At 38.5% G+C, this 26944-nt stretch overlaps 1 protein-coding gene across 1 annotated transcript; it reads left to right on the top strand.

Moving 5' to 3' along the window:
• The first annotated feature begins 16679 nt into the window (after positions 1-16679).
• On the top strand, positions 16680-17917 carry LOC114653958 (C-C chemokine receptor type 8-like). The gene has a single exon (XM_028804482.2). It carries the CDS (start codon positions 16696-16698, stop codon positions 17683-17685), a length of 990 nt encoding a protein of 329 aa, XP_028660315.2. The 5' UTR covers positions 16680-16695; the 3' UTR covers positions 17686-17917.
• The last annotated feature ends 9027 nt before the right edge of the window (positions 17918-26944 follow it).

The raw sequence follows: 26944 nt of genomic DNA, 5'->3' as shown, positions 1-26944 counted from the left end.
ACAGGAAGCAGAGTAGACACCGAGGTAAATGCTGAGCAGCTACAGTTACTACATAACCAATGATGTTCTCATTATTAAATAATGGGCTTAAATAACTAGAACACCTGGAGAAACAGAATGGAAATCATGATAATAATGATGATGAATATCTTAAAAACTAGATAGCATTTTTAATACTTAGTACTTTAGAATAAATATGAAAAAAATATAATATCTGGAGGGCGGCACGGTGGCGCAGTGGGTAGCGCTGCTGCCTCGCAGTTAGGAGACCCGGGTTCACTTCCCAGGTCCTCCGTGCGTGGAGTTTGCATGTTCTTCCTGTGTCTGCATGGGTTTCCTCCTGGTGCTCCGGTTTCCTCCCACAGTCCAAAGACATGCAGGTTAGGTGCATTGGCGATCTTAAATTGTGCTTGGTGTGTGGGTGTGTGTGTGTGCCCTGTGGTGGGCTGGCGCCCTGCCTGGGGTTTGTTTCCTGCCTTGCGCCCTGTGTTGGCTGGGGTTGGCTCCAGCAGACCCCTGTGACCCTGTAGTTAGGATATAGCAGGTTGGATAATGGATGGATGGATGGATAATATTTGGATTAACAACAAATCATAAAAATTCTAACTAAAAGCTGGTTGGGACAAAAAACCTGTGACCGCATTGGACCCCCAGGATATGCAGTAAATTGAAAACCACTGCAATAGGCAGAATCATTTAATGAATTTCTCATTAAGCTAAACATACAAAACTGAGTAAGTATTCAGGCATCAGACCGCAACCTTTAATAGACAAAGAAAATAATCCACCTTAAAAAAGGACAACTGTCTGAGTATCTGTGCATCTGTCTGGATATGTCATTCGGCATAGGATTTGTAAAAGCAGTTAAAATGATTGTGGTGTGCCATCCGTTGGAATGAAAAATGCAATTCATTTTATTAGTATATGCATTACAAAATACATTCCAATTGATGGTGCAATGCAAACTTAGATTTTAAACTGTGTAATAGACATCAAGCAGATAATTGCATCCCACCTAGGATTGAGCAAGGATCCTTACCTGGCTGGGAGACCAGTGCAATGGAAGGACCGGGGGAGATGAGCAATGAATATTTTATCCCCCTAATACATTACATTGCAGCTTTCCTGGGTTAGGATTCCCACATAGACACCTGCAGGGCAGTCCAGGACCTGTAATTCTGTGAGGCAACTCTATTGGGCTCCATGGGGGATTCACAATCCTTACTTTATGGGACTTCTGATTGACCCAGAAGTACTTCCATGTACGAGCACCGGAAGTTCTCCCAGGTCCAACATAAAAGAAGCTGCTCGACCTCATCCAGAGGAAGACGGACAAAGTTCGCCTGGGAGGAGTGGTGGAGAAGAAGAATTGTGTTGGTTTATGTCACTTAAGAAGCCTTTGAGCAAGGTATTTTTTTGAGAAATAAACCTTTTACAGAATTCACACTGAAACTTGTGGTTGTGAGGTTGTGTCTTGGTTTTGCTGTGCTGCAACAACCTCTAGTGGTCACACCTGTCTTAGATGAGTAGCACAGCTAATATTAAAAATACAAAAAAGCTTACTGAGGCATAAACACGGACATCATTCTGAAGGAAGTTCTCAAAGCAGACATCAAAAACAGAAAATTTTAAGATATTTTCATAAGAGCAGGAGGAGTTTGGGACAAAAGAGCAGGCCACACTAAAATAAAGGAACAAATGCTACTATATCAGGATCTCTAAAGAGCATGGCTTTAGGCAACTGTGAGAAATCAAATGACAGCCCCAAAACGATACTTATAAGATTGATCCAGGAACATTTAAAAGAAAACTAATTAAACTACTTCACATTTTTATAAAGTCCATTCATCCTTGTTCTAAACCTGCTTCTTTCATACTGTCTTTGCCTCTTAATGGAAGTAATCCAGCTCCTGTGAGTCTTTTTCTCAGCTCCTTACCAGACAGACAGTGGGGATGTTTGCTTTGTGTCCGTCTAACAAGCAGACTTACACAATCCACCACCCTGCTTGCCCTTCTCCATCTTGTCTGTGCAGTTTGCTGGTCCTAAGCCAGGCAGCAGCTGCTATTTCCATATTATTTGCTCAGCTACCTCAGTCTCCATAAACTAGGTGCCACATTATTTATCATTGGTTTGTCTGCAAAGCTGACTGACTAATAAGCAATCAGCAACAGCCCCATTTCTTCTTCTGCATTGCTGATCCACCCTCTAAGTGTCAACTTCCTTTTGTGCATCTCGTCTCTGCTTGTATCTTCTTACTGGTGATATCTGTGTGTGTGTGTTTGTTAGTGCATTAGTTGATCTAGTCTTGTAATGACTGCCTTTTTAGTAATAGATTTTCTGTTCATGACCCTGGCAACCCCTTGTTGATGACTCTAACTTGCTCCTTATGAAGACAGCCTAATACTCGTATTTCATATATGATTATGATTATGAACTGGCTTAAAAATTTGTTACCAATGCTTTTTCAGTTCAAAGGTAACATCCATAGTTCATCAGACATAAAGGATGAATTGTCCTTCTTGTTTCTTTTGTACATGTCTGACTACATCGTGACCTCTGCAAGTTTAATTATTTTATCCAGGATCGCACCAGACCCAGCAAGTACTGAGCATGAAGCAGGGTCAGTCCCAGGACAGAGTACCAGCTCATCACAGGGTGCATACGAGCAAACACATAAACCAGTAGCGTCACTTTAGCATCCCCAAATCCCCTAACCTGCATGCCTTTGGAAGGAAACTGATGTGTGTGGAGGACACCCATCAGGAAAACATACAAACCCCAGGCAGGGAACACCCAGGATGTGACCCCCATACTGCAAGGCAGCAGTGCTTCTGCTGTGCCACCATGCCCCCACATGTTTAATTTTTAACAGTATGTATTATTTAAATGAAATTAACAATTTACCTGTAAAATGTACTATACATACTTTATTTCATTTCATCATAATAATGATATCAAGTATACATTCTAGTATTCTAACAGCACAGAGCTCCAAGAGGAGCTCTTGGAAATCTAAATTAACTTAGAAGCAAGTCAACATCATGGGAAAGGAAATTAGTATGATCTCTAAATACTTTGTCTCTTCCAATTCTTCCATTTGCAATGTCTTCTAACAATGCTAAAGCTGCCATGGTAGTTAGAATAGTTTGGCCATTCTATGCACCATTGCATAGTTACAGAATGATTACAATCAAGTGCCTTAAATTTGTAAACGGTATGCAATTAATTTCAGTGTATCTAATACAGCCCGTGTCAGGGATGCCAGTCTATAAAAATAAGGGTAACCACACAGAAACAGTGGCACTGCTTTGACGCTAGGTGCCACCCATTTACAAAACCGAACAGAATCGTGCATATGCACGGTATGCTGTGAAAATATGCGTGACTTTACACCAAGTTTAATTTTTATACATCTCGATGTGAGCATGGAAACGGGCGTATGGAACATTTTTGTGCGTATGCACTGTTTAAATATGAAGCCCCCAGTGTGTGAACTCATTTGATAGACCCGGGCCTGAACACAATGGGATCACCACTAACGCTTAGGGTTGGGTTGTAAAAAACAGGAGAGTGTGTGTGCCAGACTGGAAGTGCCAAGATTGCCTCTCCACTTTATACCAAATGTCTAGAGCAACATTTTTAATGTACTAAAGGTTACAATTTTAACCGCAGGATTAGACCTTAACTTAACCAATTAAATAAGCTGATGATTTCTGGGCAACACTGTGGGGCAGTAGTCAATGCTGCCGACTCACAACTATGGATGTAAATCCTGGACAGGGCAGTGTCTATGTGGAGTATGGACGTGCTTTTATGATCATGTGGGTTTTCTCTGAAGTGTGGGTGTATGCATGAGTGTGCCCTGTCATGGACTGATGCCTTGTTTACCCTGTTTCGGTGATAAATATATGTTTTAAATGTGTAATGCATAAATTAACATGAATGAGTACAGGACATAAATCTGTTCAGAAAAAAATCACTGAGACACCAACGTCTGAATTTAAAAGTGATAACTTCCACAATTATTGTAATGTTTTTGATTGAGTTCTGCTACCTCATATATAAATTTCTTTTTTTTTCTTTTCTGTAGAATAAAAGGCTTCCTCAATACAACACACAATTGTTACGATTTCAAAATCCACTCATGCGGCTAGTGAGAAAAAACATTACAGTAGCTGGCTGATAAAGGCCTGATGCAAATATTCAGGAAGCTGATTCATTTAGTGACTGGAATCAGCAGTGTGACTGCGATGTGGAGTGAACCACAATTTCTTTGTGTCATATTTCAATGATAAATGATTTACAATATCAACAGAATATCAGACATGGACAGATTTGTTAGTACTGTTAAAAGTGATTAAATGAAAAGCAATTGTCCTATGTTTACCCATGCAAGCCTTTGATATGTCATCGAGTAAAGCAAAGCAAGTTTGAAAAAACAAAAAGTATTGCTTATTCTACAAAAATATTCTAAAATGGCTTGGACACATTTCTTGGTACCCCTAGAAAAGATCATAAATAATTGGATTTGAGTGATTTTTCAAACTTGCTTTTTTCTTTAATTAGTATCAGTCATTTTGCCTATTTAAATGGAGAAAAGTAGTCACTCTGCTATTTGGTATCATTTTGTGTTCTATGCTGAACATGAACTAGAGGAGAGGAGAGTGTTGACTGAGAAGATTAAGAGGAAAATTATAGACAAGCATGTTAAAAGCAAGGGCTATAAGACCATCTCCAAGTGGCTTGATGTTCCAGTGAGAACAATTACAAATATTAAGAAGTTTAAGGGACGTGGGAGTGCAGCCAACCTCCCTGAATGCGGCCGCAAAAGGAAAAATAACACCAGAATAGGCAGAAGGATAGTGAGAGTGGTAGACAAAAAGCCAAGGACAACTTCCAAAGAGATACAAACTGAACTCCAAGGTCAAGGTCCAACAGTATCAGTATTTTTGAGTGACAGTGGACTCAATGGAAAAAGACTCATTGGGACTCTACTGTTGAAAGAAAAACATAGAACAGGAATTTGCTTAAAAGCATATTGAAAAGCCACAATGCTTCTGGAGGAATGTCCTATAGAAAGACGAGACAAAACTGGAGCTTTTCAGCTAGTCATATCAGCTGTTTGTCCACAGATGTAGAAGTGAAGCGTTCAAAGAAAATACCTACTGTGAAATATAGAGGAGGCTCGGTTATGATTTGGGGCTGCTTTGTTGCATCTGGCATGAGGTGCCTTGAGTCTGTGCAGGAAACAATGAAATCTCAAGACTATCAAGTCACTCTGGAGTGAAATGGACCATCCAGTGTCAGAAAGGTCTGTCTCAGTCGCAGGTCATGGATCCTCCAGCAGGAAAATGACCCAAAACACATGGGTAAACGCACCCAAGAACAGCTAAGAACAAGACATTGGACTATTCTGAAGTGGCCTTCGATGAGCCCTGATTTGAATCCTATCATACATCTACAGAAAGAACTGAAACATGCAGTCTGGAGAAGGCCCCCTTCAAACCTGACACAGCTGGAGCACTTTGTTCAGGAAGAGTGGGCCAAACTACCTACTAAGAGAGGTCCAGGAATTGCTTGTTTGCAGTGATTATCTCTGAAATAAAATATCGGGTTAAGGGGTCCATCATAGTTGTCCACACCATTTTTATTTGTGTTAGTATTTGAAATATTCTATTGAATCAAAACTTTAAAGCAAGGTCTTATTTTTGTTAAACATGGAATGAAATATGATGGGTGCCAATTACTTTTGACAGTTTCAAGTCATTTCAGAGACAATTATAGGTTCTTCTTTTTCCATGGAGGGGGACCAAGAAATTTGTCCACATCTGTAGATGACATATTATAAAATTGCCTACAGTTAACCCTTTTTTCTCAACAGTTAAAATTCTGAAATCAATTAAATGTTTAGTAAAGATGTGCATAGCAGATTCAGATTGCAAATCAACAAAAATGCATAAGTTTGGTCTCGAGAAAAGTGAAGCCAAAATTAAGGAAGGTGTTTTTGTTGGCCCTGAAATCCATGAACTGATGCTTGACAATGAGTTCAAAAGGAAACTGAAGCCAATTGAATCAGCACCCTCATTCGTACAGGTTTTCTTGACAGGCACAGAGCAGAGAATTATGCTGAGCTTGTGGAGAATATGCTGAAAGTATATTAGCTTACGGGAGCTAGAATGTCACTGAAGACGCATTTTTTACATTCTCATCTCAACTTTTTTCCACCAAATCTAAGCGATGTCAGAGATGAGTATGGGGAAAGATTTCATCAAGATATAAAGGTGATGGAAAACTGATATCATGGAAAAATTCACTCCGAGCATGATGGGTGACCACTATTGGTTCTTGCAAAAAGAGACGGGTGTGCAGTACAAGCGCAAAAGCGAGTGCCTCCAACATTTTTGGGCACTCTGACCTCACTTTTATATTGAGGTAAATTGACATAAATATACTTTAACGTGTCTCTGGTATCACCTTCTGGTTTGTTTTCAGAATAAACACATCAAAACAATTTTGGTGGGACATAGTCCAAACTCCAGATATCGTGTTATATTGATATTCAAAAGTCTCAAAATGTCAATGATGTGTATTTCAAAAACCTGACGTGCTAGCTTAATTCTGATTTCATATATGAAATCAGTGTAAAAAACTTAATAAAGAGCTGCTCTGAAGTTCCCATAAGCAAACAAAAAATATTTTTTGTAGAGTAGTGAAACCAGCCAAGTGAATGACACTCCTGATGACACAAACGTTTTGTTGCTGTCGACGTCTGGACATTCTTCCCCTTTGCAGTTTTGCCACTATCAACATCTGACTTTGATGACCTTGGAGGTTTGACATTTGGGCAGCTGTGCATATCCTTTAAAAATTGCACAGTGACCCACACACCACCAAATCAATCTTTTTCCTCGCACAACTCTTTCAGAAATAGCACGAAAACCACACCTGTGGTAACTCTGGTCATGCACTGAGCAATACGTGTGGCCTCTGCATTGCAATAGCATGGTTGGTGTGGCTACCAGTATGCATTAGCGTGTGACATGACATGTACTATTTTGAATAAAAACAACACGGCAGGAACATCACTCTGCTGCTGCTTTATTTAAAGAAAGAAAGCAAAAAGGTTGTTAAAAGAAAATGTTTTAGTTTTAACTGAGAAAACAGGATGCAATTTGTTTTACTACTTTGCCTTCTTTTAACTGAATGTTTTTTTTTAAGATTTCAGAACCTAAATTGATTATTTGTATCCTTAATCTTCTCCAAGTCAATCAGCATTGAGCTGCTCCAGGTCAAAAAATATCTGAATAAAACAGTGGTCCCTAAAATCAGACTTTAAGGGCTGCTTTGGCTGCAGATTTCTGTTTGAGAAAAATGGCTTAATTAGAAGTGTATCCTTGCAAATAAAACAATTCGATCTCATTCGTATGTCTTGTTTTCAATGTCTCAGTCATTCTTATATGGTAGATGGTTCCTTTCATGATTGTTGCTTGGGGTGGAGATTACTAATTCTCAATTCTTTACTTTTTTTCTTCCATTTCTTTCTAAATATTTTATTTGAGGATGGTGCAGTGGTAGTGCTGCTGCCTTGCAGTAAGGAGACCAGAGTTTGTGTCCCTAGTCCTCCCTTTGTGGAGTGTCACAAAATCAAAGAAGCCACAGAAAGGTGGGAAATGACATCAGGGGGGTCGGGAACCAGAAGGGTCCTCATCCATTGGCTCGGATCTGGAAGTGACATCAAAGGGATCGGAAGCAGACTCGACATCATCAGGACCAGGTGGAATTTCCCATGAATGGTCTGTAGAAAAGCAAGAAAAAGAGTCAGCACACACTGTTACATTTCGGTCTGGCTCAGAATTACCCTCATTCAAGCCCTTTAGCTGCCTCCCATGCGCACATCTGTGACAGGAGTTTGCATATTCTCCCTGTGTCTGTGTGAGTTTCCTCCAAACGTCAAAAGATATACAGGTTAGGTGCATTGGCAACACTAAATTGGCCCTACTGGGTATGTGGTGTGTGAGTGTTTTCCTCAGCAATGGACTGGCACCCTGTCCAGATGGTTTTTCTTGCCTTGTGTCTTTTTTACTTAATGGGGTAGGCTTCAGCTCCCCTGGACCTTGTTCAGGATTAAGCATGCTTAGAAAATGGTATGGCATTTTAATCCAGCAGATGCTTCATGATGAGCACACTCATATGTAACTCAGACCTAGTCTAATGGTGAGCTGCTGATTCCTTTTTCATTTGCATCTCATTGTTAATTTGCAGCTGCTTAAGAAAACAAGCCACAATTAAAAATAGTGAATGGCAGCAGTTTAAAACCTAAAGAAGCAAGTGATACCTGTGAATCGCAACTAGCAACTTTACTTAAATCCATCCATCCATTATCCAACCCGCTATATCCTAATACAGGGTCATGGGGGTCTGCTGGAGCCAATCCCAGCCAACACAGGGCACAAGGCAGGAAACAAACCCAGCCCACCGCAGAACTTTACTAAAATGCAGTGCAAAAATATTGATTGAGCCATAACTGCTTCCTCAGCAATAATTAGTTTCTAATTAACAAATGATGCTGGAACAAAATTTTGCAGCCATTTCAGATCTAAGACTGAACTTAGAAACCCTTTGGATAAGGGGTCTCAAACTCACTTTCAGGAGGGCTAGAATGGGATTAGGTTTTAGCCGCAACTCATTTTTTAATTAGAAGCTCATTTTTGCTGTTGATAATACATCTGGGCAGAGCGCTCTGATGCATCTTATTATTATTATTTTCGTTTTCTGTGAAGAAACTCCCTTTCCCTCACCTGGGATTATTTGAAATTAAAAAGAAATGTTGTTTTATGTGTTATATTTTTCCATCAAAGCATGCAACACAAAAAAAAAAAAATCTCATTTTACATTTTCCCTTTTGCTTCGGATAACAAATACTGTCACAAAATTCTCCAAATTCTATGATATGTAAATCTATTTTAATGACACAAAACAACAAAAATAACGATTTGGGGTATCAACCCTGTATTTTATCAGGATTGCTGCAAGAAAAGGGATTGCTTGTTAGCAACAGAGTAATCTCTCGGGACTGAGTTATAAATGTGACTGCTGTTGTAGATGGCTGGACTGTGTATATAGCATAGTGGAAGGAAGAGGCGGATTGTCAGTGTGAGGAAGGGAAGTGATGTCGTCCAGGGGCGTGGTCTGATGTCAGTAGGGTGGTGAGTCTGGTTTTTACTTGTTCCTGCAAGGAAGGAGAAAAGGCATTAATGCACATGACTATCCCCGTTTACCAGCTTTTCTGCACAGTAATTACACTCTGTTAGGCGTATTCAGCATTAACATTTGTGGTGTGCCATCTGTTAGAATATATTTTATTATACATGTAGTAATAAAAAGCATCACGTTTTTCATTCCAACTGAGGCCAGACAGCAAACATCAGCACTACTGTGGAGAATTCAATCCCAAATGTATATAAATGAAGAAACAGAATAAATATATAACAGTATAAATCAGCAAAGTAAAGTTTAAATAAAAAATAAAGGAAATAAAAAAGGAAAATGGAGGGAGTACCAATGTCATTGAACCCTAACACTCATTCTGGTGATTTGCCCTCAGTAATGTAGTAAAATGAGAGCAGAATAAATCAGGCAAATAAATAAAAAATTCCATTAACAATTATAAAGAGGTCAGAGGCTGATTTGGAGACACCAATGGTCAATACCATCAGCTACTTCCCTCTGTGAGTCTAATTGTCATGCATGTGCATCTGTGGATCACCCTTTGGGCTCATCTGAGGTATGGACTACCATCCCATGTCAAGAGGGGGTCCTCATGCCACTCTTCTCCTCTTTTGCTCCCCCTTCTGTACAAAGAAGACGTCCAATGAGGATAACTGACTCAGCCCCTTCTGATTCTCTGCCTATAAAGACTGCAGCTGCTGTAAGGGGGCATTCTGCCTGGAACAGACAGCACCCCAGGACGGAGCTTCTGCCACCCTGACCAGAATCCAAGAAATTGCTAGCTTGATGGCTTTCTTGTTTTGATCATTGCTTTTGAAGCTTGCATTGGCATGTATAGTGGCCCTTTTCCATTATTTTGCAGGCAGAATTAAATGGGAAAAATGGGGTTGGCATCCCAACATTTATCCTCGGAGCTTGAAGTGCTTTCATAGACCACACAGTCAAAGTGCTCAAATGGATTGGATGCTTCCTCTGTCAGCCTTTCTTATTTCATGTAATTTTCTCCAAAGCGTCCTTTGTTAGGTTTTAGTATTGTTCGTATACACCATCTGTTAGAATGATAAATGTGATGCATTTTATTAGTACACACAACAGACACCTTTGGAATGGGCCTGTTGAGAATGAGAGAGCGTGTTGTGTATGACGTCACATATTACGAAGTGCAATTATACTCTCTTGAATTCAATTAAATCAGTAGACACCTCAACACAGATTTAAGTGCTAGACCAACGGTCCATAATTTATTATGGAATGGGAACGCTAGCAGTAATAATCCTTCAATTAAAGCAAACGTTAATGTAATAGCCTAAATTTTATTCACTGAAAAGTACTCTGTCGGGTTGACTTTTTAAAGAGTTAAAAAAAAGTAGCCCTATTCATTTTTTATTGATAAAGTATCGGGAATATATTTAAGTGTTTTTTCTATTGCCAAAAAAGTAAAGAGACGGCTCAGTCAAATGAAGCTGCAAATTGAGGTCTAGTAATTGTAGATTTAACTTTTTTGCTTCTGTTACTGTCTAACAGTCATTTGTGTATGTGTATTTAAACATTTTATGTTAAATCATAATATGTCCTCCATTGACACAGAATCTGTTACTTTCCCTCAAGAGAAATGGTTACCTTGTCCCTCAAATGGATTGGTTTGATATAAAAACTAAGTGGTTAAAGTGAAAGAACTCATCTTGAATTCATGTATAATTATTCTTATATCTTTAGAGCTTGTAGCGAGTGCCACATGTACTATTGGCCTTTTGTTAGTTTGTCCTCTCCTCTACCTGGGAAAATGGATTGATATGGGTTTGCCTGTTATTGGGGATCTGCACCTTTATGGGGAGACACTATGCAGATGGGACTGTTTTCTAAAGGGGATTTAACCCAGAAATATAGATAGATAGATAGATAGATAGATAGATAGATAGATAGATAGATAGATAGATAGATAGATAGATAGATAGATAGATAGATAGATAGATAGATAGATAGATAGATAGATAGATAGATAGATAGATAGATAGATAGATAGATAGATAGATAGATACTTTATTAATCCCAAGGGGAAATTCACAAACTGCTTGGCTTTTAGCTTAGCGCCGGCTCTGCTGCCACGATATGACCTTCTAACCTCGTCGGGTAAATAGGGAACCACACTGGCACAGGCCTTTGTTCTCAGAATTTGAAGTTGACTACCTGAATAGACGAGTCTCAGCGTGTAAAAATCCATGTCCAAGTAGTAAAAAGTGTCCAGGGAACGAGTCCACATAAAAGAAAGTGGTAGGAGTGATCAGTGAAATAGAGAAAAATAGAGAAAAAGGAAGGAAGATAAAGTCAAAGATAAAGGTATGAGGAGAGAGAGAGAGAGAGAGAGAGAGAGAGAGAGAGAGGGAGGGAGACATCCGGAGGTGAACTAAGGAGAAACAACACACAAGCTCGGGAAATTCAAAAGTGAAGCCATCTACTGGAAGTTGGATTTTTGTCCAGTTTTACAAGTGAGATGTTCTTAGACTAGATTTCCTTTAAAAAAGATGGATTAAAAATGTATATGTAATGTATCGGTATGTAATTGATTACATCTGTTCTCTGGATCTGCTGTTCAGTTAATATTGTTGTATGTGCTTAAGACATTTCAAGAAGCTGCTTGGAGCACTTTGTATACCCAAGTGCAGTAGGAAAGGAAAGGGCTAATTATCTAACAAAATTCATCAATCCGTTCGTCCATTTCATGATCCACTTATGAAGTCCAGATTCAGAGGCAAAGATTATCACAGCAGTGAATAGTGTAGTCCATTACAGAGGATATTTACATGTGCACACACATTTATTTTAACAAAATTCCTAATTTTAAATTAGTGAAACACATATTGTACAAACAGTGCAGTAACAGTAACTATCCAGAGCTGATGAATACTTATTGTAAGGCCTGATGCATGAATTGATTTTGATTCATCTCTTATCTCTCTATATTTTACATATATTTGAAATTAGAAGCAAAGATTTGGACATTGTCCATTTTGTACATTTTTGAGGGGTCAGTATATGATTGGTTGAAAAATGGGCCTGGGTGTAGACAGCAATCACATCATAATATGTTATGAGATGTTTGTAAGTTCCCTAAGTGGTCATTATTGGGCAATATGGCCTTTTTTTTTGTTTGCAAAGATTACATTTTTATCAAATAAGGAGAACTGAACAGGTGATTAATTTATTTATTCAAACCCTACCCTTATCCATTCAATATTCAATATGGATCATGTAAGAAAAGAAGCAAACACAGGAAAATGTTTGGGGCAATTCCATAACCCCATATAATGTAAATAAATGAAAGCAAAATTATCCTTTTTACAAAGGTGAAAATGGCATCTTTTCAGATGGGAGTCTAATATAGAACTGATTTACAATTCCCAAACTTCCGGTCATGTGGATTCAAGGCAGGAGATGACAGGTCCAGGAGGGTGGAGAACGGAAGTGATGTCAGCAGTGGAACAGCCGTCAATCTTCCTTTCAGCAGATGGAGGAAGAAAGAAGGCATTAAAGTACAGCGCCAAATACCATCACCAGAGCCTTTAAGCTGCCTCCAAAGCACATATGCGTGACAACCCCTCTTGCATCTTGGCTTGTGGGAAATTTCATAATTTCATGCAATGTAATTCCAGTGCTTACTTTGTAGCACACTCTTTCCTCAATTTGTCAAAAAACAAGTTTTTATTAATGTTTTGCTCTGTATACAGGCTTATTAGTATTAGTACACTGCCATATCCTCATATCAGTAACACATTCCCTAGAACACTGCAGATATTCAAGGTTGGGTCTGATCTTGCCCTGATATTGCTAAAGCAGGCCTCAGTAATACATTAACCTAGTCTGAAAAATACATAAATACATTTTATATGTGCAGTGCATTGATTTGTTCACACATGCTGAATACACTGGAAGATGATGTTCTTCACATATACTTAAACAAAGAACATATTCTATAAAGACTAAAATAATGAACTGCAAACTATAATGAGAACTTAGGAAAGTAAAACACTTATGCTTAACTGTCTCATTCAACCTTATTTTCACTCAAATTGGCTAGTTTGCTTTTTAGATCCATGTCTATGTGTAATTTTAATGCATACAGATAGATAGATAGATAGATAGATAGATAGATAGATAGATAGATAGATAGATAGATAGATAGATAGATAGATAGATAGATAGATAGATAGATAGATAGATAGATAGATAGATAGATAGAACTTTATTTTATCCCCAGGATGAAATTTGGCTTTTTACAGAAACTCTTTAAATAAATAAATAGATAAATAAATACATATATGCACTGTGATGGATGGCTGGGGCCCATGCCTGGCCGGGACACCCCTTCACCACATCTGTCAGGGGGACAAGGGTGGGAAGCCCAGTATCACCCCCTGGAAGCAAGATGGCAGCCTCCCTGGGTTGCTGCGGTGCCTCGGACTCCACCAGGGCTTCATTGGGGTTGGAGTGCACCTCTGTGGGGTTCCGCAGGTGCCAGGAGCTGCCTGGGGCAGCTGGCCCCTTTTGGACACTGGTTTCACCTTACCCGGAAGTGCAGCCGGATGTCGGCAATCAAACACCTGGAGCACTTCCAGGTACCCAATGAAAGGGAGCAAGCGACCAACACTCAGTGGCCAGAGTCGAGTGGAGGGAGGACAAAGCTTGTGGAGGAGTGGTAGTGGAAGAGAGGAAGAGAAAAGGAGTGTAATAGTGTGGGTTTTGTACTTGTGTTGTGGCTAGAGGGTTCACGGGGAAGACGTGCCCTCCAACTGAAGAAAATAAAAGTCTTTTGTACTTTTATACGTGCCTCCCGTGTCAAGTCTGTACCGGGTCGGGCGCAATATAGCACCTTTCTTACAGCACACACTATAGTCTGAAAACACACCAAAATGACTGAAAAGGAAAAAAATGAAAAAGAAAAAAACACTTCAGACAAGTGAGGTATTACAGTATGCAGAACACCATTGGTATAAAGAAGTCCCAGTAGAATTTCTTGACACACTTCTGCTGAATGATTTGTCAGCTGAAAGTACTCAGTGTGTTAGCATTGTTCATAATGGTACTGAGTTTAGTTTTAATTTTCTCTTTTGCTACTACCTCCGGGGAGTCGAGAGTGTGCCCCATAACTGAGTTTGCCTTTTTAATTAGCTTGTCAATTTGGTGGACCTCTCTTGAACTGATGTTACCAGTCCAGCGCACCACAGCACAGAAAATCTCACTGGCCATCACAGAGTTATAGAAGATGTTGCATAGATAGTATTTCATTCCTTTGCTGTAATGTATCATTGATTATTCATAACTCATATAGTTCATGATAGTATTAGATATGAAGTATGATTTCTATCATAAAGGTTGATTGGTTTTCTGTTGCTTTATCCCTAAAGCATGTGTCTAATTGTTATGGTGTATAATTACAAAATATAAGGTGGCATGTTCAAACCTCAGTGTTTTTTAACAAATCATTTGATCTGGTTCCTATGTTGAAATAATAACACTGTCATGATTTGAAATTTCCTGTGGGAAGAAATCTTAAGCTAACTGAATAAAACTAAAGTGTCATTATGAGTAAATATGTGTGTGTGGTGAAGACAAGTACTGTGTTATACAATACCAGTCAAAAGTTTTAGAACACCTCAGTTTTTCTTCAAATGTAATCAGTTGAAATGCAATGAATGACATAAAATAGTGAAAAGGTAAGCAGTAAACTGCCAGAGGTTTAAATTTAAAGTTTAGGTTAGCAAAAAACGGAAACAAGGGAAATATCAGAATATTACAAATGGGATTTCTTCAGGGAACAAATAATAGCTTACAACCTACAGATGTTCTGCTGCAGTTAAAGTAAATTAAACCTTGCAGGTTGAAGCAAACAATTTGCACAGGTGTCACTACTTCTGCTTACTTAAAAACCCTCGATCTGTCTTAAAGCAGAGTTGGACCAGACTGTTATTACTACACCCTCTGAAAATATTCCAATGATAATGACAAGAAAATGGCAATGAACAAATGAAATGAGACAGAGCATTATTATCCTTAGAAGTGTAGGCCTTTCATTTAGAGAAACTGCAAATAAAAATCAACGTGTCAGTGAGTACAGTGTCCTACACAATACAAAGGCAATTGGAAACTGGAAGAAACTCTGGCAGACCCAAAATCACAGCCCAATCAGTAGACAAGTTATTGAGGGTCTCCAGCTTGTGTGATAGGCCCCTCACAAAACAACAGCTACAAGCACAGCTTAACAGTGCAGGTCAAAAACAGCAAGTTCAGTTTCTACTGTGAGAGGAGACTTTGTGCTGCAGGTTTGACCGGGCAAGTGGTAATAATAAAGCCATTCCTTAAAGGACAAAACAAGAAAGCGAGACTTGCTTGGGCCATCAAATACTGACTGAGGACTACTGCAGACTGGAAGAAAGTCTTATGGACTGATGAATCAAGGTGAAATCCTTTGAAATCCTTTTGCTGGAGGCAGAGTTGTTGACTTGCACAGAGTGACTAGCATTCTGAATCAAAAGCGTTACCACACCATTTTGCAGCACCATGCAATACCTTCTTGGCCTGTGTCTAGTAGGCCAGGGGTTCATCCTACAGTAAGACATTGACCCAAAACACACCTCCAGGCTATGCCAGAGCTACATTAAAAGAACAGAACAAAAAGGTGCACTTCAAAACATGGACTAGCCAGCACAGTCTCCAGATTTAGTTTGTTTGTTATACTTAGTTAGTCTGGGATGAACAGGACAGAAGGGTGAAAGGAAAGCAACCTACAAATACAACACGTTTGTGGGAACTTCTGCAACAGTGTTGAAGTGAAGATCTTTTCGACCAATATTTGATTTCCCTTATAAAAAGAATGCCATGTGTGTGTTTGGCTTTTATATCAGCAAAAGGTGGCTAATTTGATGATTTGTATACTTAATGATTCCTTGACTTATTTTATTTGCGACTATTTATTTGTTCTATGCCTTGACTTCATGAAACATTAAGAGATTAAACTGTGTGCATTTCCATGAAAACTGAAGGTGTTCTAAAACTTTTGACCCATAGTGTTGATACAGTAGGTCTACTTACATGTAAGAATACACAAGACTTTGAAAAATAAATCTTGCAAATACTTTTGATGATTCATGTGATTGTATTTTCTTAACAGAATTTTATTCCAAGAATAGACTGGTCACCAACATTTGAGGAAGTATAAACCCAACCCCTTTATCTTAATATAATTACTAGTATTAGTTTACTTCAACATAAAAGGCATATTGAAGCTTTCTTCATGTCATAGTGGAAAACATAAAAGTTGCTGCCAGAGGTAATTTTGTTGTCTTTGTGTCTGTCTCTCTGTTTTATTTTTTCCTCAGTCACATTTAAAAGTGTTCCTTCATTTATCTTTTTCATTTCTACAGATTTGCATAGCTATGGATGAAATACTACTGACAACAAGTTTAGATAACATGTATTTTACCAACTGTGATTACGACGACTGCGATAACGGAGATATAGAAACGTTTGAAAAAAGGTTTATGCCAGCTTTCTACTTCACTATCTTTACACTAAGTACAGTGGCCAATGGACTGGTTTTATACATTTTATTCAAATATGAGAAACTGGAACGAGTAACTAACATATTTATTCTTAACCTGGTTCTTTCAAATATCATCTTTGCATCTTTTCTCCCTTTCTGGGCCATCTACCATAGGTTAGAGTGGATTTTTGGAAATGTGATGTGTAAGCTGTCTGCTGCTGCTTTTTTTATCGGTTTCTACAGTTCAGTAATATTCCTGACACTCATGACTGTTGACAGGTACCTGATTATTGTGCACTCCATATTTGCTCTCAAGACCCGGAGAAAGCGCTATGCGTTCCTTGTCTGTGCATTCGTCTGGTGCTTAAGTCTGCTGACTGCCCTGCCTAAGTTCATTCTCTACAACACACTTTCAGTTGACGGATATGGTTTGCTCTGTGAAGAATCTGGATATGGTGATAATGTTATCAATAGGTGGAGGCTAATTAGTAACTTCCAGCAAATGTTATTATTCTTTTTGATACCTTTGGTAGTTATGTGTTATTGTTATGCAAGAATTGGAATAGTAATTATTCAAAGCAAAACGGTGAACAAAAGTCGGGTACTTATTATTATTTTTATAACAGTTCTGTTGTTTTTCTTTTGCTGGACTCCGTATAATATAGTAATCTTTTTGGATTCATTAAATCTACTGCAGTCTGCTTCATCTAACCAAAGTGACAATCTTGACTATCCATTTTATATTTGTAAAATCTTGAGTTATTTACATTGCTGCATAAATCCTATATTTTTCACTTTTGTGGGAAAAAAGTTTCGAAGACACTTGGTTAACATTTTTGAGAGAGAAATACTGTGCATTGGAGTCGATGCCAATACTAGTGTAAGCGATCGTAGATACGTTCAAACAATGAATAACTGATAAATGCATAATCCACTAGAAAGTGTTTTTTGTAAGTAGGTGCACTCTATTACCCATAACATTTTAATGTAGTATGTAAAACATTTTCTGCAAACATGGCCTCATTTATACTTGGCATTAAGATTAATTTCTATTGATCTGATCATGATCGAAACGAACTTGATGACTATAAATGCATTTGTGATCAGATTGCAATTGGATCACTCAGACTACATTCATAGGTGGTCAGAACTGCATACAACAGCTAAGCACATGCAGGCTGATTTGAATTTTGTACAGGGAAAGTGGCATCTGATCTCTGATTTGACACATAAGATGGATTTTAAGGGCATGTGTAAATGCAATTTGGCTAAAAAAAATATATCCTGATAAATCTAGATGCTAAACATATGTCAATGCCAAGTGTAAAGTGGGGCTATTTGTACAATTCAACTATAAAGTTTAATTTAATAATGTCTTATATTTTTATAAAATCTATTAATTTCTGTCTTTATTATGTTGATATAAATAATGAACTTGATCACCTCCAATAATGATTAATATTCTTAGGTCTGGTAGCAACAAAGTCATTCAAATCAAGATTTATTAGGGAAAAAATTGAATTTAGCTAAAATGTGCAAATGAAGCTCTACAATAAATAGTATTTTTAATTTCACAGAAAGAAAAAAAATGATGAAATGTATACACAGAATGATCAACTGGACTTGAGTAGAATACCTGGTGTTTATTACATAGCATTCAGTACTGAAAAAGTGTTTGTTTCTGTACTTCTATCTTCATACTATATGATTATTTAATTATATAGTACATTTTAAAACTTGGTGTGAATATTTTTCATTGCAATTTTATTTTAATTCAATATGTTTTAAACAGTTATACAGGGAAATATAGCTTGATGAGAAAAATAAAGTTGTATTTCTTTCAATTGTTTTTGGTTATACTTTATTTGGCTGAAATTATCCAGTCATCACTTTTTATACATCCCCTGAATTTTGCTTGGTTTTCTTGTGTATTTAATGATGCACAAAACAACAAGAATATTTAAGCAAATGTCTTTATAAACTGTGGTGAATTCAGTAATGTATGAAATGGCAAACCCAAATACTTTTGTTGTTATACACTATAACAGATAAAATACAGAATAATATGTATTGTATTACATAATGATCCCTGAAAAATTATGTGTGCACTAATTTCTCTTTATGTGTATAAAAATACAGTTAATTGTCATAATTTTATTTCACTTCATGTGTAACACAATACATTTTGTCCAACGACAACAACATTTTTATATAGCACATTTTCATACTAAGAATCTACAGCAGTGATTTCTGAAGCAATCAAGGGTCTGTACGCTTTTAACATATACAATACCATTACACAGTGTTTACTGAGCAGGCTCCTTCCATTTCCCAGTTTATACACAGGTAGGCATTGTGTTCCTTTAATCCGAAATTGATCCTAAATTGGATAAACAGGTATAGACTATAGATATTAATGCACGTATATATTGTAATTAACCTATTTGGTACACTGCAATAATCAGCACCTGGAGATTTAGTTAGTTAAGAGTATGTAAGGTTGCAGCATGTCATTTCAAGGGAGAGCAATTTGAACTCTGCCACTATAATCAATCTCCATCACTCTCCAGCATCACTGAGACCAAGACAAGTTCTAATTGCACAGCAACGTAAGACTTCTATCTATCATTTTTCTGAGAAAGGCTCGGTTTTCCTTTCTCATATCCTGCAGTACTAGGGTGTTGTACCAAGTTAGCCATTATGAATGTAGAGAAAAGCCAAGCAAAATGACACCTTTTATTGGTTAACTAAAAAGATTACAATATGCAAGCTTTCGAGGCAACTCAGGCCCCTTCTTCAGGCAAGATGTAATCCTGATTACATTGATTACATCTTGCCTGAAGAAGGGGCTTGAGTTGCCTCGAAAGCTTGCATATTGTAATCTTTTTAGTTAGTCAATAAAAGGTGTCATTTTGCTTGGCTTTTCTCTACATTCATATCCTGCAGAGAGTTGTGAAATGCTGTGCTCCCTGTCTCTGCCTGTAATAATTTCATAGATAGCTGCCTCGTGATGAAATGTCTCTTGGATGGTAGCATACTTTCTCGCAATAATGGGTACTAACTGATTTATAACACAACACGTTTTTGAACATTCATTTTCATGGGATTCCCAATTTTTATTTTTGATTTTCAGGCTTTCAGGAGTCCAAATGACTAATTGATGGGTCCCAGAACTACCAGGAACCCTACATTTCTCAGCCGGCTAAAAGTAAATGCTGTACCATTGATATCAAGTTAAGGAAATAATCATGATGATGACTGCCAGTGCAAGGATCAAAACTGTAATACATATTAGCAAGATAGACACTTTTGATGTGTCTCCAAATAAAAAACATCATGGTGACAAAGAATACAATGGAAAAACCAAAGGACAGAAGGTAGAGGTACTCTTAGAAACAGATTTTAATTCTCCCAAAGCAGTTTCAACAGAGACATATGGGGCAATGCATAACCACTTACCCCTGCCTCCAACAGACATTGTATTGAGAACGTAAATGGGCAAAGTTGTATGTCTGCAAGGAGATTATGATATACAAATGACAGGGGATAATAATGATAATAATAATAATAATACATTTTATTTATATAGCGCCTTTCCCATGCTCAAGGCACTTACAGAATATAAGAAGAACGGCAGGGTATACAGTATATAGCGTTGTACAAACCAGATACATAAATAAAGAAGATTATAACAGTGAATTCAGAGAAAAAGCCTAACAGACAACATAATTGATGGTCTCGCACACACACATACAGGTTACATGAGCATCATGACAGAGAGGTAAACTGAGAGAAGGGTGATAAAGTCAAGTAGAGCTAAAAGCCTTCCTGAACAGATGAGTTTTGAGTTGTTTTTTAAAAGAATTCATGGAGTCAGCTGACCTGATTAATTTTAGTAGGTCATTCCAGAGTCTGGGCGCTATACAGCTGAAGGCCCTGTCATCCATGGAGTGTAGATATAGTGAGATTGATTGCCAGAATCAGAGGACCTTAGTGGGCGGGCAGGCACATAGTGATGGAGAAGGTCATTGATGTAGTTTGACGGGAGGTTATTTAAGGCTTTGTAGGTTATTAGTAGGATTTTATATTTGATTCTGTAAGACACAGGGAGCCAGTGAAGATGGAGCAGGATGGGTGTGATGTGCTCACTGCTGCTGGTTCAAGTAAGGACTCTTGCAGCAGAGTTTAGAAGGGGCACCTGCCAGTAGGGAATTACAATAATCGATGCGGGATGTGATAAAAGCATGGACAAGTTTCTCAGCATTAGAGAAGGAGAGGAAGGAGTGAACACGGGATATGTTACGGAGGTGAAAGTAAGAAAGTTTCTTAATGTGATTTATGTGGGCGGAATAAGAGAGGGAGGAATCAAAAATGACACCAAGATTCTTTACAGTAGAGGCAGGTCTGATGAGATCACCGCCAAGATAGACTGGGAAGGAGCTCATTTCATTAAGTTGCATTTTAGTCCCAATTTGCAGGAGTTCAATTTTGTTGCAATTTAATTTTAAAGAGTTCTGCTCCATCCAGGTTTTAATTTCACTAAGGCAGGTTGTGAGCTGAGAAAGCTCTGATGAAGTTCCACATTTAACATTGAAGTAGAGTTGAGTATCATCTGCATAAAAATGATAACCCAGTCCAAAGCTACGTATAATATAGCCAAGGGGAAGCATGTAAATACAGAAGAGAAGAGGGCCGAGGACAGAGCCCTGAGGAACTCCTTGTGTGACTGGCGCTGAGCTGGATCTGCTGTTGCCAAGACTAACAAACTCTTGCCTATCAGTCAGATAGGACTTGAACCACTGGAGGGCAGTGCCAGAGATACCCAGCATGTTCTCCATTCTGGACAGTAGAATGTCATGTCTGACAGTGTCAAATGCTGCACTGAGGTCTAACAGAATTAATATGCTGGTTTGTCCAGAGTCTGCTGCCATAAGCAAATCAATGCTTACCCGTAGCAGAGCAGTTTCACAGCTTTGCCGCGCCCTGAAACCAGACTGAAAGTGTTCCATCAAGTTGTTAGAGGTCAAGTAATTGGTGAGTTGGGAAGCTACAACACGCTCAAGAACTTTTGACAGGAAAGGTAAGTGGGAAATAGGCTGAAAATTGTTAAGATTGTCAGCATCAAGACCAGACTTTTTTAACATTGGGGTTACAGAAGCAATTTTAAAAGTGAGTGGCACAGAGCCAGTGTCAAGGGATGAGTTTATTATTGTTGTAACAGTTGGAATTATGGCATGAAGGCAGGATTTAAATAGTGTGGTGGGGATGGGGTCCAGTACACAAGTAGTCGGTCTCATCTTACAAAGCAGATCATTAACAAACGCAGATGTGACTGGTGAGAACTTAGAGAAGGAGCTGGATGGAGTGGGAAAACAGGGAGAGATATAAACAGATGATATATTTATGTTAGTTGAATTATTTAGATCTTTAATTTTGTTACGGAAAAAGTGGAGGAATTCCTCACAGACTTCAGTAGAAGAGGTAGTTGGGCCAGATGCGGGTTCGAGTAGTTTATTAGAACAAAATCCTTGGGTTATCGGGGCCACTTTCTATTATTCTACCATAGTGGGTGTTCTTGGCAGCAGTTAGTGCTTATCGGGGCCACTTTCTATTATTCTACCATAGTGGGTGTTCTTGGCAGCAGTTAGTGCTTCTCTGTCAGCCCTTTGATGGTCAGAGAAAGCCTGGATGTGCATGGTGAGGCCAGTCTTACGTGACATTCTCTCAAGGCGTTGTCCAGCTGCTTTCATAGATCACAATTCTGAGTTATACCAAGTAGCTGAACGCTTAAAGGAAACCTCCTTATGTTTTAAAAGAGCTGTTTTATCTAATGCTGAATGAAGGGCTGAGTTATAGTGGTCAACAAGACTATCTAGTGTTGATTTCTCGTTTACAGGTAAGAGGAGGGAAAGGCAGTGAGACAGTGAAAAGTACTGCTTTATGGTCAGAGAGTCCCAAATCACTGCTGTAAATGTTGGCAACAGATAGTCCAGAAGTGCAGATCAGGTCCAGTATATGACCACCAGAGTGGGTGGGAAAATCAACATGTTGTGTCAAGTCAAAACAGTCCAGTAAGGATAGGAATTCATTTCTCAGTTTAGATGTAGTAATGTCAATATGGATGTTGAAGTCACCAAGAAGGATAATTCTCTGAGAGTAAAAGCTTAGATGGGTCAAAAGTTCAATCAGATCAGATAAGAAGGATGCATTGTATTTTGGGGGACGATAAAGAGCAATGAGTGAGACAAGACCTGATTCCATTATTAGTTTAAGAGCCAGGCACTCAAAAGACAATGGACAGTCAATTGGGATTCGTTTGATGTTTAAGTCTGCTCTGATAATTACTGCAAGTCCACCGCCTTGCCTTGAGCTGCGAGGCTCTGTGTGGAAAGTGAAAACAATTGGAGTCGCCTCTGTGAGAGACGTAAATTCGTTTGGTTTTTGCCAAGTCTCCGTTAAACACAGCATATCAAGTCTGGTGGCAGTGATGAGTTCTGACAGCACCAATGCTTTGCCATTAAGAGACCTCGAATTAAACAGTGCAATATTAGTTAATGAGGCTTCTTTTTGCACAGAGCCATGATCAGGGTTTATTTCCACATAATGTAAATTTGGCACACTGACACTTCTATTTCCAGGGCCATGAGAAGGACGGCTTATTCCTGAGCGAATGCTGCCGGTGGACTGACCCGAGATGTAAATATTTCTGGCGCTGCAAAATACCAGCATCTTTTAGGATGTTCCAGTCAGACCATTTTCTCTGGACAAACTGTTTAATAAGAAGGAGATTGTCATGAGAGTATATTAACATAATAGTGAGTGATACTTAGCTGGTAGCAGTGTAGAAGCAGCATAGCACAGCGGAGCTGGTAGGAGAGGCGGGTGTGGTAGCGTAGGTGAGCGGCGATAGCAAGCAGCAGAAAGCATAGCAGGAGGAGGAACAAGGATTTGGATGTTCTAATACACAGCCACAAACAGTAACACTTGGTAATAATTTCAGGCGTGCTCGCCCCAGAGCCATAAGCCATAAGCCAGGTTAGTATGAACATCAGATCAATTCCCAGTTGTAGAGTACTGTAAGATGAAACGGGAGCAGATCAGCATAGTGAATATAATCACGGAGACAGATCATCCCAAGGTCCTAGATCGCCAGGTACAAAGAAATGTTCGTAGGTCTCGTTCCGTGACCCACAGACTCAGCTGTTCCCAGTAAAGTGGAGTCCATAAAATCTGTAAATATTAAGCCAAATCCATGCAATTCGAGTCAGCTGTATCCACGAACTATACGTACAGTAAAGAAATAAAACAAGAGTAAGAAAGTGCAGAATTAAGGCGAATTTTGCGAAAAGTGTTGTTAACAGGGAGGAGCGGCAACAACATGCATGCGCCAGCGTCCCCTCACCTGACATAATTGGGATTGGGATAAACAAACTATTGTTCTCTCATTGTATGTGGTAATGTTTAATCAACTATCCCTTGTTAACAGAAAGGGTTGTGTAAAATTAAGCTAAACTATAAATAGATAAAAACTACCAACCGGAACACAACACAAATTGTTGATTTTTCTAAGAAGCATGACATGTAGAAGGAAACTGTGGCAAATGTGTTGCTGAAGCCTGTCCACAAATCCAAGTTCTGTCAGCTGTGGGTTATTTAATTGTTGAAATCCTGAATTCTAAATCATGTTCTATGCATTGAGCAGTATCCAGTTCCGCACATTGAGGACATTTCTCTATCACTGGTGGGTGGGCAGTGCATCAACAAATTAGACCTATCCTATGTCTACCGTCAAGTGGAAGCTTAAAAAAAGTCATATAAGTTCCTTTCAATCACCACACAGAAGTTTTTTTACCTTCCATTTTAGGTTGTGTGAGCTCCAGCCGTATTTCAGAGGGTTATGAGTCAGATACTGCATGGACTGCCCAATATGCACTGTTGAACAACATCCTGACGACAGGGTGTACAAATGCTAAGAACCTACAACACCTGGATGAAGTCCTAGTATGCTTTGAAAAATATGGATTCCAAGATGATAAAGGAAAATATGGCTTTTTCAAAGTTATTCCTTGGAATACTATGGTCACATTCTTGAGGCTGCAGATCTGAAAAAGTCAACTGAAAAATTAAACACAAAAGTACAGGTGCTAGTTCTATTGAACCTCACTCAATTGAGATCATTCTTGAGTCTGATTAATTTATAAAGTTTATTCATGTCTGATCTGGCACTAATTCTGATTATGTTTAAGGAAATACATTGGTGTTGGTTACAAGGTGTGAATCTGCAACTAAAATGGCAAAAGAACAGCTTGTGACACAAAATGCACTGACTTACTATGATCCTCAGCTCAGTATTCAATTACCAGTTGATGCAACACCCGATAGCATCAGTGCAGTCATTTCTCATGTGCTACCTAATCTACAGTATATATATATACATATATATACAGTGCATCCGGAAAGTATTCACAGCGCATCACTTTTTCCACATTTTGTTATGTTACAGCCTTATTCCAAAATGGATTAAATTCATTTTTTTCCTCAGAATTCTACACACGACACCCCATAATGACAACGTGAAAAAAGTTTACTTGAGGTTTTTGCAAATTTATTAAAAATAAAAAAATTGAGTAACCACATGTACATAAGTATTCACCGCCTTTGCCGTGAAGCTTGAAATTGAGCTCAGATGCATCCTGTTTCCCCTGATCATCCTTGAGATGTTTCTGCAGCTTAATTGGAGTCCACCAGTGGTACATTCAGTTGACTGGACATGATTTGGAAAGGCACACACCTGTCTATATAAGTTCCCACAGTTGACAGTTCATGTCAGAGCACAAACCAAGCATGAAGTCAAAGGAATTGTCTGTAGACCTCCGAGACAGGAACAAAGGTAACTGACGTTGTTCACTGTCTTTTAATACTGTGTAACCATACATATTAACACATGTGCAATTAAACGTGTGCATTTACGGGGTGATTTCTCAGGCTTAAAAGCTCGCCTTTTACTAAAAAGGTAAATGCAAAACTATTTTCAATCATTCTATGATCTGCTTCTCACAACTGAAGGCACCGTGGCTGATGGTAAATGACGTTAATTTTTGAGTGTCTTTTAATACTGTGTAAGCACACATATTAACACGTGCAATTAAACATGTGCATTTACAGGGTGATTTCTCAGGCTTAAAAGCTCGCCTTTTATCAAACGCGGGAACAAAGGTAAATCACGTTCTTCACTGTCTTTTAATACTGTGTAACCATACATATTAACACATGTGCAATTAAACGTGTGCATTTACGGGGTGATTTCTCAGGCTTAAAAGCTCGCCTTTTACTAAAAAGGTAAATGCAAAACTATTTTCAATCATTCTATGATCTGCTTCTCACAACTGAAGGCACCGTGGCTGATGTTACGTCACTTGCTGTCCAACCATAAGCGTTACCTGGTAGGTAACCGGACACTCACTTCACTCCCTTACGGGAATCGAACCTCTGAGGTTTTCTTTTGTTCTTAATTAAAATTTAAAAGCAATACTTCACCGCTGCTAAGCCCCTCTAGCGCTGACATCCGAGGTTCGATTACCGTAAGCAAGTGCAGCGAGTGTGTAATTACATTCACGGCATTCGTAGTCTGATTCACAATCTGATTGTATGGGTGGTTACCTACCAGGTAACGCTTATACTTGGCCACCAAGTCAGGTCGAAGTGATCACTCGAGTAAAGGCAGCTTCACAAAAAAACAGATCCTTAACAAACTGTTATTAGTATACTGTCCCTCAATTTAAAAACGTTTTATTTTCTTCTTAATAAAAATTTAAAAGCGGTACTTCGCCGGTGCGAAGCGCGTGGATTTGACCGACTGACACATACAGACATATTCATGAGTGCAGGTACTTCGGAAAGAAAGCACCGTGTAAACCTAAAGTTTAAATTAAGTTCATAGACCAACAAAAGGTTGGCATTCATTTGAGGCAAGATTGCTTTTCTTCTGTACAACTATACGTTGCATTCTCAAGAGTGTGCTTGCACGGCTTCGGATATATATATGTATGTATGTCTATATATATATATATATATATATATATATATATATATATAAATATATATATATATATATATATATATATATATATATATATATGTATGTCTATATATAAATATGTAAGCTTATAAGTACTGCC

Source organism: Erpetoichthys calabaricus, chromosome 6, assembly GCF_900747795.2.
Source record: "Erpetoichthys calabaricus chromosome 6, fErpCal1.3, whole genome shotgun sequence".
In the NCBI taxonomy this organism is placed as follows: Eukaryota; Metazoa; Chordata; class Cladistia; order Polypteriformes; family Polypteridae; genus Erpetoichthys; species Erpetoichthys calabaricus.
Note: the sequence above shows the minus strand (reverse complement) of the source record. Positions and strands in the feature narration are given on the sequence as shown.